Raw genomic sequence first — 18512 nt, 5'->3', positions numbered from 1 at the left:
TAGTTTACTATTGTAATTTTGGCCACAGGGCATAGAGATAATTTAATGAATAAGAAGTCCTTTGTAAAGCCTTATTATTTTCATCTGCCTTTTATAGTTTTAATTGAACGTGTTTTTATATAACTTTTTTGCATGTCTAGCCTCATTATTTAAGACCCCTAAGGCTGAACAATTTTGAAAAACCGCCAGGTTACACTTGTGTGATAATTCAATTGTTTGTAATAGTGGCACACTTAAAGAAGTGTTCGGTCTTACAGTATTGTTTTAACCAGTAAAGCCTGAAAGCTGCTATTTGAGAGAGAATCTGGCAATTCATAGGAATCTGTCTGTGCTACTGAAAGTACATATAAGTGAATGTGTAATGTTATACAGTAAAGTTATACAGTATATAGGCCTGTAAGAGGCATTTTTATATTATGAATTTCTCACTTACATTTTGTTTTCTTAAACTAAAGTGTTATTTTCAGTTAAGGTGTATTATCCACTGGTCTCTTACAGATGAATATCTGCAGCAAGAACCCAAACCGGACAGCCCCTGAGAATGAAGCTGGGACGTCCCTCCCGGCTGACCTCTCCCAGTGCTCCAGGACTAACGGCTGGAGCTGGCCCCCGCACCCCTTCCAGCTGCTGGCCTGGCTGCTCTACATCTACTTCGCTGTCATCGGCTTTGGCATCTTCATCCCTCTCCTGCCGACTCATTGGGTGCCTGCAGGATATATCGTATCCTTTCAAACATCATCACAGTCCCAGAGAAAGCTCAGCTATCTATAATGCTTGTACTAATAGGAAATCCCCCTTGATGAATCACATCAGCTTTTTTTTTTTTTTTTAGTAAATCTTTATTCTAGACACCTAGCAATGGAAACAGAGGTGTTTAGATAATTACTATTAGCAGGAATATTATGAACATGTTTGGTGGAAAGTCATTTTCTTTTGGAAGTAGACCTTGACCCTCTGCCCAGTGTACTGGCGTCATGTTCGTTTGTCATCTGTTTGTCCATCTGACTGCTGTCACTCTTGACCCTGCCGACAGGAATGTCAGAGTCAAGAACTACAGAGGCCCGGTTCCAGTGTTGGACCGCACCAAGCATGCACATGTGATTGAGAACTGCCACTGTTACCTCTGTGAGGTGGATGTGTAAGCATTGCAATATTTACATGTGTGTTAGAATTGAGTGCAAAGGGTAGGTTTTCGAGGGAGTCTTGTATGGCATCTCTTCCATATTAATGATTTCCAGCTATATGTAATGCTAAGTTTCTCATGGTTAATAGTACATTTGGCAGAACAATTTATAGGGTAATGAAAATAAGCCTAGGGTGATTTAAAAGTAATCAAGTACTTGTAGAGTCGTCCTGCTCTCTAGAGATCAGCTTACCTAATGTTAGATTATTATATCCCACAGTGTGACAATATAACATTTTCAGATTAATAAAAAAAGAAGAAACTGTTGCTGGCTTTTTGCTCCTCTTGTAATAAATAATGTGATAAGAGATTCATTGTGCATAGCGGACAGTGAGGTTTAGAACTGAGGAGCGAATGATTGTATTTGAGCTTCAGTTTTCATGACAAACCAGGTTTGAAGACGTGAGCATGCAGATTATTCCATATGTATGCTATGTATTTTGACTATTGATATTCCAGCTCCGTGAATGATTTTGTGTTGGAAAGACCTTGAAACAAGCTTTTTATTTATTATTTCCTCAATCATTACATACTGTACCAAAACAGGCCAGAGGAAAGTCAGATAAAGAAATGAACTTCCAGCCTCCCCAATCTCATTATGCTTGTCCTCTGTCTCAAGCATTTTAACAAGCTGGGTGTTGCTTGATGTATCCTAATTGAGTGCTAATTTATTGACAGGAGCCCCAAGTCCAAGCACTGCAGTGCATGTAACAAGTGTGTTGCCAATTTTGATCATCACTGTAAATGGCTGAACAATTGTGTGGGCAGCAGGAATTACTGGTAAGACTGATTGTTTCAAACAGTGATACCATTCTGTCCATAAGTTAAACAATACTGAAAAGTAAAGCATATTCTCTTCATAAACAGTCCAGAGTGATATAAATAATTATCCACTAGACGTAAGCTTTCCACGCCCGGTGGGTCGTCCCTCCATTACTGGAAAGTGGATTTGATAACAAACTATCGCTAAAACAGATTGTTATAATTTGCAATGCAGGTCACAGTTCATTTAATGTTCAACAGGTTCTCAAAATGTTTGTTATGTGCACTTAAATGAGCATTTTATTTATTCAGTATGGATTTACTAAAATCTAATTCTCTCAGTTTACATGCAGGAACTTGAATGCTTTTTATTGAATATTGTTGAATTGTATTAAATTTAGCTGTCGCTTCCAATAAAGTAGTTTGGAAATACTTGGGTCTCAAAGGTCACTGAAAACAGAAGTAACAACAAAAAAAAAAAAACAGCTGTTTGGCCAAAACCAAAACCGACACACCAACCTTCCAAGAGTGCATTGTGACAAAGAATTGGTCAATCTCCTTGGAGAGTGATACATACCAGTACTGTGTTCTTGCTTCTCATAAAGCATCTTGAAATTGTTCAATTCAGTGCATCTCTTATTGTCATGTAACTCTAAAGAATGTAAAATAAAGCGCTCTCCTTGTTTTCTGAACATGCCATGCTTTATTTTTAGGCTTTTCCTGAACAGTGTGATTTCAGCCCTTCTCGGAATACTTCTTGTGGTCATCATCGCCTTGTATGTGTTTGTTGAGTTCTTCGCAGATCCGACAATGCTGCGCTCCGACAAATACTTTCGAGGTAGATGGCAGCAATTGATATCATGTGTTTTGCACATTGTCTGATCATCAAATGAGACATGAAAGCAGTGTTGGATGTTGGAAATCCTTGTCCCTGCTTCTGTTAAGGCCTGACTGTCTTTACCAATGGGAAGAATCCTCATACATACATGTTTCTATAGATGTATGTAGGCTGAGATTATGAAGACCCTCCATATGCTTGTGTTTAATTCCATTTATTTGTTTGTTTTTGTTTTTAACACACTCCATGCTTTTCACCAGCAGTCAGAAATGATTCTGGCATGTGGTTTGTGTTCCTGCCAGTGGCTCCAGTGCCGACGACGGGGCCCGCGATCCCTGCTCTGGCTGCCATCACTATCGCTCTGGGGCTTCTCTCCACCATCCTGCTGAGCCATCTGCTAATCTTCCACATCTATCTCAGTAAGTGTTTGAAACAGTCTGATTCAATAAGCAGCCTCATTTTACAATCCTGTAACGCTTCATCATGGGGTTCGCCCATTTCAAATTGCATCCGATCACTGAAGAATATACTGCGGTATATTTCCAGCACTCTAATATATACAAAGTGGCACTCACTGTAAAGTGTTCCCTTTGATTCTGTGATTAGTGTTGTATGTTGTAATAGTAACGAACAGGATCACATAGCCCGTCCTTTGAACTGGGCTTTTTAATGCTCCGATTCATGTTCTGTTAGAAGTTTCTTTTATTTATGTGGCCATGATGCACAGACTTGTCGTTTCTGCTTCCACGTTTGAGCTGCTTTTGCCTGTTTCTCTGTAATCCTGGAAAAAGTGTTAAAACCAATATGTTACCTATTTTATATTTTACTTCTTTAGCTCGTTTTTTTTTTCCTCCTGAATATATTATTTGACCACATGGTAGAGAGCGGGAAGCATTCAAAATGCAAAGGCATCTTCGCTACAGTGCGGTTGACTTCCACACAGTGGCAGTGTAGAAACAGTTTTAATAGTGCCTGTTAAAAATACTGCCTGTTGTTACACTACTTTTCTGTTAGAAATGTCAGTGTGAATCTAAATGTAATAAGATATGAATCTTGTTAATGAATTGGAAGGCAGTGGGCACTGTCTTAGTGAGTGTGTGTCAAGTTGAAAAGCCTCATGATTAAATGGACATGGAGAAACTGCTCCTTCACCCGCATCGAAGAGAAAGGGATGTCCCCTGAGGCGTGATCACAAGGCAGCATGGGGAGGGGGATTTCAGAAAGATGCTGAGCCAGCAGTTAACTTTCATAAGGCTGAATGCCTGCAGTACATTCCTGACATGTTCCTGTGGTCGTAATGGCTATCAGAATAGATGAGATTCAGCATCTCCACACAGGCACCACAGCTGGCAACAATTCACACCCATTATAGCTATAGGCTGACCACTCAGACTGGCAAACCATTTGCTACTCAAGATGAATCAGCAATGTGCTGTTTGGCTGTCGACACTGCAATAAAGTGCACCCATCCTTGCTTGCTGTGGCAGCAGGTGGCTAATTTGGTCAGTACACATGCAGTACACACACTCTGAGAGGTCTGCATTAGATGGAAGTGGAGTTCAGCATTTGTAATTGCCACCTAAAGTACTCGTTCTTTAAGACCTGTTCTAATCCTGTAAGTGCTAATAACAAACAGGCAGTGGAATGGAAAACGGGAGACCATCGTAATTTGCTTAGAAACTGGCAGTGGTTAGGCTATGAATGGATTAGAAAGTTGTCTAAACATACATCATGGGGGGGATTTTTAAATCTTGACAGGTGCTGGGCACCTAAAACCTGGAGAAATGCAACGATTTGGCTTGCTGTGTGAATGCAATCAAAGCTTACAATTAAACTGCTACCAGGAATGATTATGGTCATAAATCATAAACCATTATAAACAGAATTATTTCTATTTCTAGCTTCATTTCACATCCCTGAACAAACCTTAATGAAGGAGCAGTGCCAAACTACAAGTGGACACAGCCCTTTCCCTGTAACCTTGTCTTTTTGAGACATTTGTGCAAGATTTACCATAAGCGTAGCGTTCTCTTAAAACAGAAAACTGGATTTAAACGCAGGACCTGAGCTAAACACTTGCATGCACAAGATAAAATGTGAATTGCTAATTGGGTTGGTCCTACTCGATCAGCACGTTTACATGCATTTTTAATTCCCATCAGTATTTTGGATACTGGGAACAGATACTTATCGTCAACATCATTTCTAGTTTAAAATATGACAACATTGTGGTGCTGAGAGGCAAACTCTGGCTCTCTAGTGCACAGCCTGTTTACTGCACTGAGTCATACAATTAGTGCCGTTAATAATAATGTGCATAATTTCTTATTTTTTTTTTGTAGTGTGGAACAGATTAAGTACATATGCATATATCACGCATCAGCGCCATCGCCATGAGGCCATGAGCAGTGACGAGCAGGACGAGGGGAAGGAAGCTGTACCTCCAAAAATGAATCCAATAAAGGTATGAGAAAGAACCTGTGAGTCGAAATTGCTTTTACCCACGGTTTTATAAAAGGAAAAACAAACTGAATTTCAGTACTCTGGATGATTTAATAATCATTAATACCCTATGAATTGACTGACTGCATTTCAAATGACTTTTGGTGCATTACAACCTAATGTCAGTGTGTTCTGTATGTGAAGTACAAGCTCCCTTCATTCACTTCAGAGCTCATTTGAGTACCAGAGGATATGGCTTTTCCTGCTCACCTGCTTGCTTCAGACCATTCTAGCAAACAAAGAGAGGAAAGCAAATACCAATAGCAGTGATTTAGTTCTCCAGTACATATCTTTGCTTTACTTAAGTACCGTATTCCTTCAGATTTAAGACTCCCTTGAATTTAAGACGCAGCCCAAATTTCCCACCATCAATTTGATGAAACAATAAAGCATAAAATAAATCTTCATTTACAAAGATACAACCTGTTACTCACATGGAGGCATTTTGGGTCGTCTGCTGTCACACAAAACATTAGTCGTGATTACTTGCATCAGTTTTTCTCCCTGTTTGTGAACTGTGGTATTACTTGGCATGTTGAAAAATACGGGGATCTGATCAGCATTTCCGATCTGTCCAAGCTGGTACTGTTTGTTAGAACGGAGCCTAATGATGAAATGCTGAAATTATAAAAGCTTCTCTGAATTCCTCAGGATGACTGCATGGACAATTCGAGATCGGACAGTAACGTTTATATAATCGTACATAAAAGTAGGTTCCTATGTCTTTTTCTTTGCAATTCTACAGGCTTCTTTTTCAGCTGTAGTTAAGGTGTTTTTAGAATAAAAGATAGAAACATAATTCTACATTTCCATACCTGGTCTTAGGCCAATAACTTCTAAATAGTGGTCTATTGGAGGTGCAAGGCAACCCAGGATGAAGTAACGCAATATGAGTGGGTCTGTTCCATATTTATTATTTAAAGATATGAATAAGAGTTCATTCTATGAAGCTTCCCTCCATGCCTCAATGCAGTTTGTGTATATTGCTGTTTATTTGGGTTACATCACAGGCCTCCTCATTTCATTTATTTGGCTTGGCTGGCTCCCCATCTGGATGCAAAGCTCTTTCATAGCTCAAGGTGCTTTGTTAATGGATGTGTGTTGTGCTAATTTACTTTTCACCAGTGTATCTGCTGTGTAATCCAAGACAGTGTTTGCATCTCTGCAAGCCATGCTTGAGTAGCACAGGGGGACTGCTAGCAACAGATTGGTCAGCAGCTTGTGACAAAACGTCCACACTTTCAGTATATGTGAACAGTACGCCTTCTAAATAAAAACGTACATTTGACACATGCTGTATACTGACTCCTGGGGAAGATTGATGCAGGCATCAATTTCATTGTAATATAAATCCAGACATGAACACACTAGTTCGGAAATAGGAGCTGTGTTGTCAGAAATCTCCAAGTACTGTTGTAACCTAATACTGTATACAATATTTCTAGTGAATGAGATTCATAGCTTCTCATGATTTCTTTATTTTGATGATAGCATTAGCTAAATTTTTTCTTTACTGCACTTGACATGTATTTCTTAGTCTTTTCAGTGTTTTGAAGATATGGATTGATTTAACAGGAGGCTGCCACCTGCATTGCATTTAAAAGCTTGTGTGTAGGAAAAGGTTCTTTTTCTTTTTTTTTTTTTACGGTATTTTATTTCTTTGCTAGGATGTTGGTTACTCAGGGACTGTGGGGTACACCAATCCTGAGCTCCAGGTGCAAGATCCTGCTGTAATGTTAGCATCAGGAAAAGAGTAAGTTACCAAACAGACTTTTTAAAAAGAACATTTTTTTTTTTAAATGTAGTCATCGCCAATGGTTTTTTTACTCTGGTTTTCTCCCCAATTTGGAATGCCCAATTATTATTTTTTTTACCCCAGCGACTCAGGAAAGGAGGCTGAAACCTGCGTCCTTGGAAACGTGCTCCTGCCAATCCAGCATTTTTCGCATTGCGGATCCACAGCAAAGCCATCAAACCCATAGTGCCGGAGGACAACACAGATCTGAATGGCTCCACTGTAGACCCACAGGCGCCCTGTCAGCCACAGGGGTCACTGGTGTGCGGTGAACCGTGGATTGCCCTACTGACCTGAGCCCTCCCTACCTGGGCGGTGCTCAGCCAGTTGTGTGCTGCCCCCTAGGAACCCCCGTTCACAGTCGGCAGTGACATAGCTTGGATATGAACCTGCGATCTCCAGGCTATAGGGCTCATCCTGCACTCCACGCAGAGCACCTTTACTAGATGCGGCACTCGGGCGTCATCAATTTGATTAGTCGAGTCGATGCCATAAGGTCATATTGCCAGTCGTAAACACGTAGAGAACAAGAAAGCAAAAAAGTCGACAACAAATGCCAAGCACTGCATTCCTCTCTATGCTGAAAAACTTAGACCTGAGGTACTGGGGTCAAGGCAGGGCTTTCCTGAAGTAATAAGTAAGCTAAATTAATTGTGTATTTAATTATTGTCTAGTTTATTTCTTTCCACTCTACCTGCATTTAATAAAGCTATAATGTTAAAAAGACATTCTTTGTGGAGATGCACCTTTAGCAAATAACAGGGCAGAATTAGCAAAGAAACAATTGAGAGGATTAATTATGCGTTTACATTAAAAGGGGCGCTATTTAAATTACAATCGGGTGATACACAGCACTGAACCTGTGTAGAGCAACGAGTCTGTCAATGCACCTTTTTTTATCAAAGTGCTTCATATTTTTTCATGTAGTTACAGTAAAATGCTAAGCTTTACTTGTGGAGTACTGTGAATAGAATTGCTGGACTGTTTATTCAACTGTTTAATATTTTTATATTATTGTAATGCCAGCAATAAGCTAAACAGGTATTTTCAAAACTGGTGCTGTATGGGTAAAGTTAAGCTGCATATGTCTCTCTTGTAGGATTACAGTTTAGCGTGCCGAATGATATGTATATTTATCTTAAAGTTGAGTTACATTTATATTCCTTTTAGGAACTCTCCAATTGAAGCTCCAGAGACAGGCATCAGTGTGGCAGGCAGAACCAGCTTAGGTGTAGACAAGATGACGGTACCAGGGAGGGTCCAGAATAGCCAGTCAAACAGCAAAGCATAAGAGTTAAAGGTTGAGACTCATAGCCCCCCTGTTGCAACCTTGACTGGTGAAGACAATGAAAGGTATAGGCATGACACGTCGGTAAGACGAGCAGAAAACCTCCCCGAAGACCAAGGTAGGGCAGAAGAGTGCTGATCAGAGCCCTCGAGACTGTAGGAGAGCGAGAGGATCATGTCAGCACACAGGACATGCACGCAGCAGCAGCCTAAATATTGCACAAGGTAGGGCAGAAGAGTGCTGATCAGAGCCCTCGAGACTGTAGGAGAGCGAGAGGATCGTGTCAGCACACAGGACATGCACGCAGCAGCAGCCTAAATATTGCACAAGGTAGGGCAGAAGAGTGCTGATCAGAGCCCTCGAGACTGTAGGAGAGCGAGAGGATCGTGTCAGCACACAGGACATGCACGCAGCAGCAGCCTAAATATTGCACAAGGTAGGGCAGAAGAGTGCTGATCAGAGCCCTCGAGACTGTAGGAGAGCGAGAGGATCGTGTCAGCACACAGGACATGCACGCAGCAGCAGCCTAAATATTGCACAAGGTAGGGCAGAAGAGTGCTGATCAGAGCCCTCGAGACTGTAGGAGAGCGAGAGGATCGTGTCAGCACACAGGACATGCACGCAGCAGCAGCCTAAATATTACACAAGGCATTAGCAGCAAACGGATGTATACGATTTTAATCTTTAAAGAACGTTGTGTAACAAAGTGTATTACTTTTTGTTTTTTCGTTGTTGAGTTTGATTTTATAATCAAATCAAGTTTGGTATATATTTTGGTGTTACGGTTCTATAGAAATATTCAGCATATATACTGATTTTTCCAGGAGTCTTTGCCCCCATCTGGCGCATACTTTCATGTTAAGTTCAGGTAAAATTACAAGAAGTAGCAAAAAATAAAAATAAAAAAGATAAAAATATATTTTAGAAATGAGTGTAAAAGAGATCAGGTTGAGTTATGCTGTGCAGCCCATGGAAAATCTTAAGCTATTTTGGTATCTGTGTTGGCTATTGCTGCAAGTCTGTGGCACATAAATATCATCCAATGCAGATTTATTATAAAACAAACTAAGGTTGAAGCACACATTGCTGTAATGTGTTACAATGTTCTGTAACTCTTAAGACACCATAGTTTATTTCCTTATGAAATCATTTTAGTCATTTTAGCTGCTTCAGTAGATCAGTTGTAATATAATAAAGGTGTTTAAGATTGTGGTATAGTTGGTATACAAATACTAAATTATCCTATTTTCTAAATATTCTAAAAGGGTAATATGTTACTAGACTTCAAAGCATGGCATAACAATGACTTTAACTTTCTTCAGATCTGTCCTGCAGCTTTGCAAAGTTTAATATTACAGAACATTTACATGAAAACAGAAGGGGAAAGTAAGATCAGAGGGTTGCTATTATGAGTAAGGGCTGGAACAAAACAAAAAGAAATTGAGTAAATAAAACTCAAAGCTGTGTCAGGTCTTTGTATGTAGGGTATTCAACTTGTTTGAACACTTTAAACAGTGTTGTCCTTTTTGAAGAGAGTGAATCTTTCTGCATATTTGTTTTTTTGTAGTCAGTGCTCATCCATCATCTGTGTGTCAGTACTGTTCGCAGCAAAAAGGCCATTTATAAAAAGTGTGCTTGTCAAAAGAAGTATTTGAAGTGCACATACACATTGTTTTGATCTTCTTCAGTTTAGAATAAACCCAGCCTTTGCCAAAGGTTAGTCCTGAGCATGGCAGTGACCTGCACAACATTAAAAGTGCCTCAAAAAACATTGTGTGGCATAAAAAGGACAGTCTCTGCTGTACTCTGAAAAGACAAAATAAAACACCACCGTTTTATGCTTTTCACAAATGAATCCATCATTTATTCTGAAATACAAAATGTAATTTGCTCTAAAAGGATAACAAACCAGACAATCGAGTGACCAATTTTTGTTAAGTGGGTGCTGCTTTTACATTATCTTGTTAATATGAGGCATCTGGAAATGTTGCTTTGGTTCAGTTTATATAACTGCATTTACCTGACTTGTGTAGTTGCAGGCAGTGTGGCCTGGTTGTGTTGCCAGACATGAAATAAGTGTAGTGTTGGATATGCTTCTTTGTTATGGGACTTGTTTGCTCATTCTGCATCTCAGGGTTGCATTATTTAATAGAAAATATTTGGAGCAGAAGGGAAAGGTGAGCTATTTCTGCAGGTCACCCTCCTCTGTCCATTTATCAGCACTGTTCACACTGCCACGATACAGTCTCTATGACTCATTTAAAATAAAAACTGCATAGCTATCTTGGTGATGGGTGAAATGTTCAATCCTCATGTGACTTGCAGAGCATGAGGATCTTCTGCCGATTCCAGCAAGTCTTAGCGTGACAAGGAAATGGGCCGGTGGAAAAGCACTGCAGTAATCTTAAATGCATTTAAAAGGTACTCTTCAGCCTTGGCTGTCCGAACAACTCGTTGTATTATCTGTTTGCTTCTTGTTTATAGTGCCTGAGCTTGTTGTTGCACAGCATTACACTGTAAAGCTTTCAGTTACAGGCCCCTCATAATGCACAGTGATTTCTATTACTATTCTATTATAGAACGGGGCCGGGTCCAGATTGAGTCGGATTAGTGAGGCTGTACTTCCATCGATTTGTGCACAACCAGCTACAGCTGACCCTTTTATATTGCAGGTACAGTTGTGAGGTGGTATGACTACAGCTGCTGCTTATTAAAAGGCCAATCACTACCAACATGCTATGGCTCCCCACTACAGTACTATAATTAGGGAGCACTTGTAACTCAGTGTTTCAGAAACTGGCAGGGAAACTCTTTTATCATGTTCTGTTTACGGCAGCATATTACAAACTGTACACCAGTTAGTACATTTTTTATAATAGCTTGTAAACAGTACCGTGGTTAGCAGTTACAGTAATTGCATTATAGTTGTTAGGCAGCCATGGTGTTGCCTAGGCGACTGTTTGATGAATAAAAACAGTGTGTCTGTAAGCAAATATCTTTTCCATGAGCAGCATTGTGTACATGGAGAAAAAAAAAAAAAACACGGCATCAAAGGCAATGGATTTAGCAGCCTTAAAGAAAAATGTAAAACACATATGTATTAAACTTTCTAACCCATTTTAACTCGTAATGGCTGCACATTAAGTGTGATGTGTAGTTTACTGCATTATAAATTCCTATTACGTCGCTAACTAACGTGCATGTGGTTGTAACAAAAGAAACTATGATCATTTGTAAAGTTTTTCAAAAAAGAAGAATGAATTTATATATATATATATATATATATATATATATATATATATATATATATATATATATATATAATACAATACAATACAATACAATACACAATAAGCCTAAGTTTCTTCTTTTGACAGCCGGAATGAGAAGCCTAGGTTGCTTCTTTTGACAGCCGGAATGAAACCCATCGAGTCCTTCTGTTGAAAGAGTAATACTAAATACCCTGCATATGAATGGTACCTGGAACTCGGCCAGTACAAATTGAAACCACATTTAAAACACTGGCTGCACTGTTGCATCAGAGGAAGGTTTAACTGTCTTGTTTTAATTGGCTCTTGCATGGGTTTGCATCGCAAACCACAACAATGTTTAAGAAGTCTGCGCAGTGTTTATAATTAGGAAGATATATTGCAAGTCTACAAAGCACTGTACAGCAATGGCCATGTGCAGTCCATAAATTTACAGTGTGTAATAATCCTAGTCAAGTGTTTTTTCAGAATACTCTTGCACTATACTACAGCAAGATGCAGGTTTTTTATTTTGTATTTATTTATTTTTTTTACGCTTCAGTAGACTCTGATTTAGAAGATACTGTCTAAGCTCATATTATTTTGCTAAGACAGACCAAGCAGTTATCAAGGGCAAGGGAGCACCCACCAAGAGTGCTTGAAGCAATTTGAAGCAGAGTCGTGTTTAAAATACTGGGATGCCCATCTTAATAAGTGGTATGTGTGAAACAATGTTGGACGTTCTGTACTGAATTGAATTAAAGGGCTGTTCAACCAGGCTTGGATAGTAAAACAAAAAACAGTAATGCAGCGAAATACTTCGCCTCCACTTTCCTGTACATGCGTACCTGTACTGTTTATCGGCATCACACATGATTATAAATGCTGTTAAGGATTTTGGGCCAGATTCTTAAGATATTTATTCCAAATTGTCATTAATGCCATTTTTGTCCAAAAGACAACAGCAATTACAATTCAACTCACAAGCCTCAAAATGTCAGTTTGTCTGGTGTTGTAACCGCTTTGTTATGTGTGTTTTTGAACAATAGAGCTTTGAGAATCAAGCCCTTTCTGTTAAGCTTTTAGTGGTTCAGTATTTGTTTTAAATTTCCCTTGTTATTGCTTTTTTATTTCTGTATAGCTACAGAGAACAGCTGTTAAGGTCTATTGGGCATTTTTGGCCGTTACTATGGGACTGCTTAATTCAGTGCTGATAAGCTCAAAGTTTGTCTGCAAGAAAGCGTTATTCTTTCAGTGGAGTGACTCCATGTAGTGGTGAAGAGACAAAGTTCAACGGCAAATCCTATGAACACAATGAGGCATCAGTGCTTCTGTAGGAAAACACTTCGTCAGTTACCAGGGACGCACGCCTTTGTTGTTGTGACTTTCGTTATCATTCAGCTGTGTGTACAACTTACTAGCTGTGCTTTCAGTAATCGGAAGTTGCTGTGGATACTAGTAAGCAGCAACAATGGATAGTACTTACTGTAAGATACAAAACAGATGAAAAATGAAAGTAAAAAGTTGATTTTGTGAAGGTTACAGGTGCTTATTCAACAGCTGTAAAGTTGTTCTGTTTACTGTTGACGTTCTCGTGCTTGACCATATATTTCTGCAAATATGTCTTTTCTCTGTTTCTAAATCGATAGCAATAACTTTAAACACTTGATCACAAATCATGGAACTTCTTCTATTAACTCAAACTTGATGATAACTTCAGACTTTCAACTATATTACGTAGGCGAACTTACCTATATCACATGTTCTTTACTTCCAGATCCGTATCCTAAGCATAATTCTTGGATCCAGTCCAATCTAACCTGAATAAATGCCATGAATCAGGCACATAACCGGGCACAAGTTTCTTTAACGATGTGTTTGCTGTTCCCTGGTGCCAGCATATCGAAGCGCTATGGAAACGGGATCCTGAGGAAGTCCAGCAGCAGTAAAGCAGGAGAGGAACCCTGTCCCACCTTCTCCAGCGAGCAGCAGCCAGCCAGCTGGGCAAGGACAAGCACACAGGTCAGCAGCATTCTCACACTCACAGATTCCTCCTGCATCTGGCTCGCTGGTCTGAGGCTTATTGTATGGATTAACCCAGTATGTTTTAATACTATTACCAATTTCTGAGACAAGAGTCTGCAGTCTTCATTCCCCTTGTCTAGCAAAGATCTTTAAACAAGACTTTTTATACCTGGTCTGTGGTTACTTCATTCTTCAACAATTCTCTGTGTTACTACAGGTGATTACAAGACACAGGAAGAGTATAAGACACTGACAACCTCCATATGTCCTACCAAAATAAGGAGTGTGTCCTTATCAGTAACTTTCCACAAGCTTACCTTGACTTTGAATTGAAGTAAATACACATACAAAGCAGAGCAGCAGTGGGTGTGGTTTTGCTTATTTTTTTATTTATTTTTTGTTATTTAAATGTCTTCAAATTTCCTTGTTTCAAAGTTAAAGGTTTGCAAAATAAAACACTGAAACATTGAAAATCACACTGGGTAAGGGCGTCTGCTAAGAAATAAATAATAATAAAATAAACAATAGTCAATAAAAAAAAGAATTGATTTGAAGTAAGGTAAACAACTTCACAAAAAAGAACTAACTACAGGTTTTAATGAAACTTAAAGTAAGATGTGATTAATAGACAGATCCCTTACACGCTTCTGATTTTTGGTTTTAACAGATAAGCAATAAAACACCCCAGACACAATTAAAAAAAAAAAACAACACTGGAAGAACACTGGAAATGGTTACTTAAGTCACGCTGACTTTTCCTTTTTTTTTTTTTTTTTATGAAGTGCAGCTGGGCAATGTCCCTTCTTCCTGACCTGTATCTATCATTGATTCGTTCTGAATACTTTAAACCTGCCCCAATTACTTAGTGGCAGCACATTCCTGTATTTCTATTGGAGACTGCTTGTTAGATTTAAAATGAGATTACAATTAAGAATGGAGGTTTGTTTACTGGAGTTAAAGCTGTATTACACTTACGATATGGAGGATTTAAAACAGAATTGCAAATTGTTGTGAAATGTAAAAAAATGCCTACACACAAAAACCCCTGAGGAATGTGCCATGACCATGAGGATTATGTTGTGGAAGACAGCAAAGGAAAGAAGGTACAACTTAAGTGTGCAAGTACTGTCGAGTTACTGCTCACAAGCATTTAGGAAAAATGGAAAACAATAATTTCATACAGTATATAAAAAGTGAAAGCCCCGGAAAGAAAATAATTTACATAAAACTCAAATAGCAAAAAATAAGCACCGAAAAATAAAATTAATAAAAACCGCAAAACAGAAGCCCTAATTATATGTGCAGTATGAATTAAGGGTAACATACATTTCTTGAATGACGAAACAAAGGGCTTGTACAGTACCCTGCTGAACCGGTAACGTGTTTTGCAGAAAGCTCAGTAATTGAAACCTGGATCGCTAAAAATAAATAAATTCTGCTGTTCAGTTCCCCTTTCAATTTCCATTTTGCAGAAGAGAAAGAAGAAAGTGCATAAAGTGCCAGCAGAAGTTATCAATGACAGGTCGCTGGTAAACAATTCAAACAAACTCCCAGGAGTGTCTCCTTCTGATCCAGGTAAGAGAGTGGGGCTGACTGCCGGTGTAGGGCAAGGAATTCCATTGACAGAACATGCTGCCTGCAGAGTTAGTTACAGAACACCACTAGGTTCTAGAATGTGCAAACAAAGTGTTCACCTGTATGTCAGTAACCAATACTGAGCCTCCAAAATTGAGTACCACAAACCCAGGTATTGGGATGTCTTTCAGCACGCTTGCTAAGCTCAGCAGATGGGTTTCAGCGGACAGCTGAGGTTCATTAGGATCTGACAAGGATCACATCGCTCCCTCAGAGGTGGCATAAGCCAGCCTCAATGTCCCTGTTTGTTACCTTTTTTTTCAGGATTACAATGAAAACCCCAGGGTAGAAACCAGTCATAGACAGACTGTAAATATGGTAACTGCAGAAATGGTTTTCATTTGCAGGAGCGTGTTCATTTTAGCTGATAGTTTACGTGTGTTACGTTTCACATGAGACATAATACAATCGTACATAATTTAACAGAACATTACTTGTTGTGTTCTCTGCCCTTCATCCCCAGACCAGGTTTCTTATGCTGCATGTGGCCACTGTTCTATCAAAATGAGCAGGCTTCTGACAGTAGCACACAAGTAAACCAAGTCCTTGCTACTACATCACACACAGTTCTGTCTATATATCTGTGTGTGGAGGGACCCATGTTAAATCAGTTGTATATAAACACCACCAGTCTCTAAACATACACGCCCCTGAGCGGCTGCTGCTTGTAGTTTTACCTTGGAATTCCAATTGATCGTTGAAGTTCTGGATGATTGACTGTATGTGAATCCCTTGGTGTCAAGACCTGAACCTTTCCCCATTCTTCTCTCCCCTCCTCCTCCAGGACCCCCGTTTGGTGCTCTTACCGTTGCTGCCTCCCAGAGTCTCATGCTTCCCATCCCAGCCTTTCCTCAAAGAGCCTCTCTACCTTCCCTGGTAGCCAGCGCCACCCCAGTCCAGGCCGCGGGGCCCCCTGCTGACTACCACTCTGATTCTGCAGAGTCCATGGACGAGATTCCCGTCGCACAGACCCGCCTCGGCAGTGCTGCTATGGGAGGATACACCAGCCACCGCAACTCCCAACAGAACCTGCTCTCCAAACCTTGCCTCTCCCCACAGGACCACCGGCCCCTGCGGTCTGTACCCTCCATGCAGCCCAGAGCCACAAGGAGCAGCTTGAAGAGTCCCCTGAGCACGGAGCAGAGATTCAAGCTGCTCCCTCAGCCCCCCACCGTGTACGTGAGTAAGAGCAGCGGGGACTGCAGGGCCCCTCGGCGCTGGGGTAACCCCACCGCAGTGGAGGAGGGCTCCCCTGGACACAGTAAAAGGAAAAGGACCAGTAAGGAAAGCCACAAGCACGACAGCAGCAGAGACAGGACAGGTACAACACTAGCGTGAACAGGACCCAGTGATGGGGGAGGTTACTTTCAGAAAGTAATCAGCTACCAGTTACAGTAATCGGATTACAGTAATGCGTTACTCCCCATCTCTGGCAGCAGCACCACTACTGATCTGCAGATTAATAGTAAAGCTGTGTTTTTAAATAAATTGCAAACAGATTTTTTTTTTTTTAATTTTTAAAGAAAAAGTAAAATACAAAAATGATAAATCAGCTGTTGAAATCCTGAGAAATTGTGTAAAAAAAAAAAAAAATAATAATAATAATAATAATTGTATTTGATCATAATTGTATCCCTTACCCTGTAATAATGGTTAATATTGATTAGGTTACAAAGTTATCTGAAATGATTTCAACTAATATTATCAGTTACTGGGGCGAGATACTGAGATAGTATATTTCTTGATATACTCTGTTCAATGCCAAAGGCTAAAATGTGATGGGAAGGAAGTACCATATACAGCACCAGTCTGGTCAAGGTAAGCCAGCTGAAAATCCCCTTTCTCTTTTCTATTGGTTTGATTCCTTAGTGTTTTGTGGTATTTTAAATAGTGACCTCGGCACCTATATAGATGAACCACCTGTCTGTAGTGACCCCACCCTCGCACATCTCGATAGGCTGAACAATTTTACATTGTGTGTGTGTACAGCAGCTATACCTCTGCAGCAGTACACATGAGTACACATGTGTTTCTAAGTCTGGTTTGTGCCATAGTGAAAGGAAATACCTTATCATTAAAGACTTTTGATTGCTGGCTGTGTAGGGAATGCACCAGCCAGGCACACCAGCTTGTAATTGCTTCAGTTCTTACAATCAGTTTAACCTCTCAGTGCAACATTTTTTAAATGTCATATCCTTTTTAATTTAAATGAACCAATTTTAATATTTAAAATGTGTTTTACAATTTTAAATATGTTAAAATGTATATAAATATATATATATATATATATATATATATATATATATATATTTTTTTTTTTTTTTTTTTTTTTTAAATCTAGCCATTGGTTGAAATAACAGCAACTTTATGATATCCGTCCAAGTAGGTTTATAAGCCCAGTCCAAAACCTTTCTTCCTTACGTTACAAAGTCTTTTATCTGTATTTGTTTGTTTGTTTGTTTGTTTGTTTTTTTGTTTGTCATAAAGAGAAAACACTAAGCAGAGGCAAATAATTTGAGAGGACTTAAACAGCAAATATATAAAACTATCGGAAAACAACCAGGCGTGCAGAAATGAGACGTGCAAATTATTAAAATATTTTATTTTCCTCTAAATGCCTTAGCACTGACTTCAACATAGCATCATATCCAGTGTTGATTCTGATGGTCTCGATTTATACACTACAAACATACCATGTAGAGTAATGTGTTTTAACCTAGAGTTTTGCATTTGACAGGATGTTTTATACAGTATTTGTAATCCTTTTGTCGTCTGACTCTGAACACTGTAAAAACCTCTTTTAAAGTGTCTTTATCTATCTTTCTACCAGATCCAAGTTGTTTAGATTTGAAACGACGTGGTTAAACGTATTCTAAGAGTTGTGTTGTCTTTAATGTGGATGTGTATAGATGTGGAACTGTGATTCATCTTTGTCTTAAAATGCCAATGTTGATTTTTAAGGGGATTTGTGTATTTTGAGGTTCTTTTTTAAAATGTTTCAACATAAATGTGGTGGAGAATTTGATGGGGAATGCTTGGACAAAAATCCAATAGTCACACAAACCCCATTTTCTGCTGGGTTTAGGTAGGCACCAGACAGTGCAGTGTTGAGGGTTTCCAGCATTGTATTTAAAACAATGATCCCCCTTTTGGTTTACAGATTTGTATATAAGCATCTATAAAAGGTATTAAAGGTATCGGTTTATTACAATGCACATTGTAATTGTGGTAACACT

At 39.3% G+C, this 18512-nt stretch overlaps 1 protein-coding gene across 5 annotated transcripts in view; it reads left to right on the top strand.

The window, feature by feature from the left end:
* zdhhc1 (zinc finger DHHC-type containing 1) overlaps positions 1-17509 on the top strand; it is a 30911-nt gene extending 13402 nt beyond the window's left edge. For 4 of the 5 annotated variants that reach the window (XM_041269112.1, XM_041269111.1, XM_041269113.1 and 1 more), the window contains 10 exons: positions 499-720; positions 963-1138; positions 1862-1963; positions 2659-2783; positions 3044-3202; positions 5126-5247; positions 6953-7038; positions 13515-13638; positions 15114-15216; positions 16061-17509. In XM_041269112.1, coding sequence (XP_041125046.1) covers positions 499-720; positions 963-1138; positions 1862-1963; positions 2659-2783; positions 3044-3202; positions 5126-5247; positions 6953-7038; positions 13515-13638; positions 15114-15216; positions 16061-16614 — 1773 coding nt within the window. In that variant the 3' untranslated portion in view covers positions 16615-17509. The remainder of the gene's footprint in view (positions 1-498; positions 721-962; positions 1139-1861; positions 1964-2658; positions 2784-3043; positions 3203-5125; positions 5248-6952; positions 7039-13514; positions 13639-15113; positions 15217-16060) is intronic. The other variant, XM_041269114.1, reaches the window with a different exon arrangement.
* Positions 17510-18512: the final 1003 nt, after the last annotated feature.

The sequence above is a fragment of the Polyodon spathula genome, chromosome 13 (genome assembly GCF_017654505.1).
Source record: "Polyodon spathula isolate WHYD16114869_AA chromosome 13, ASM1765450v1, whole genome shotgun sequence".
Classification (NCBI taxonomy): domain Eukaryota; kingdom Metazoa; phylum Chordata; class Actinopteri; order Acipenseriformes; family Polyodontidae; genus Polyodon; species Polyodon spathula.
This window is presented reverse-complemented; position numbering and strand designations above follow the sequence as displayed.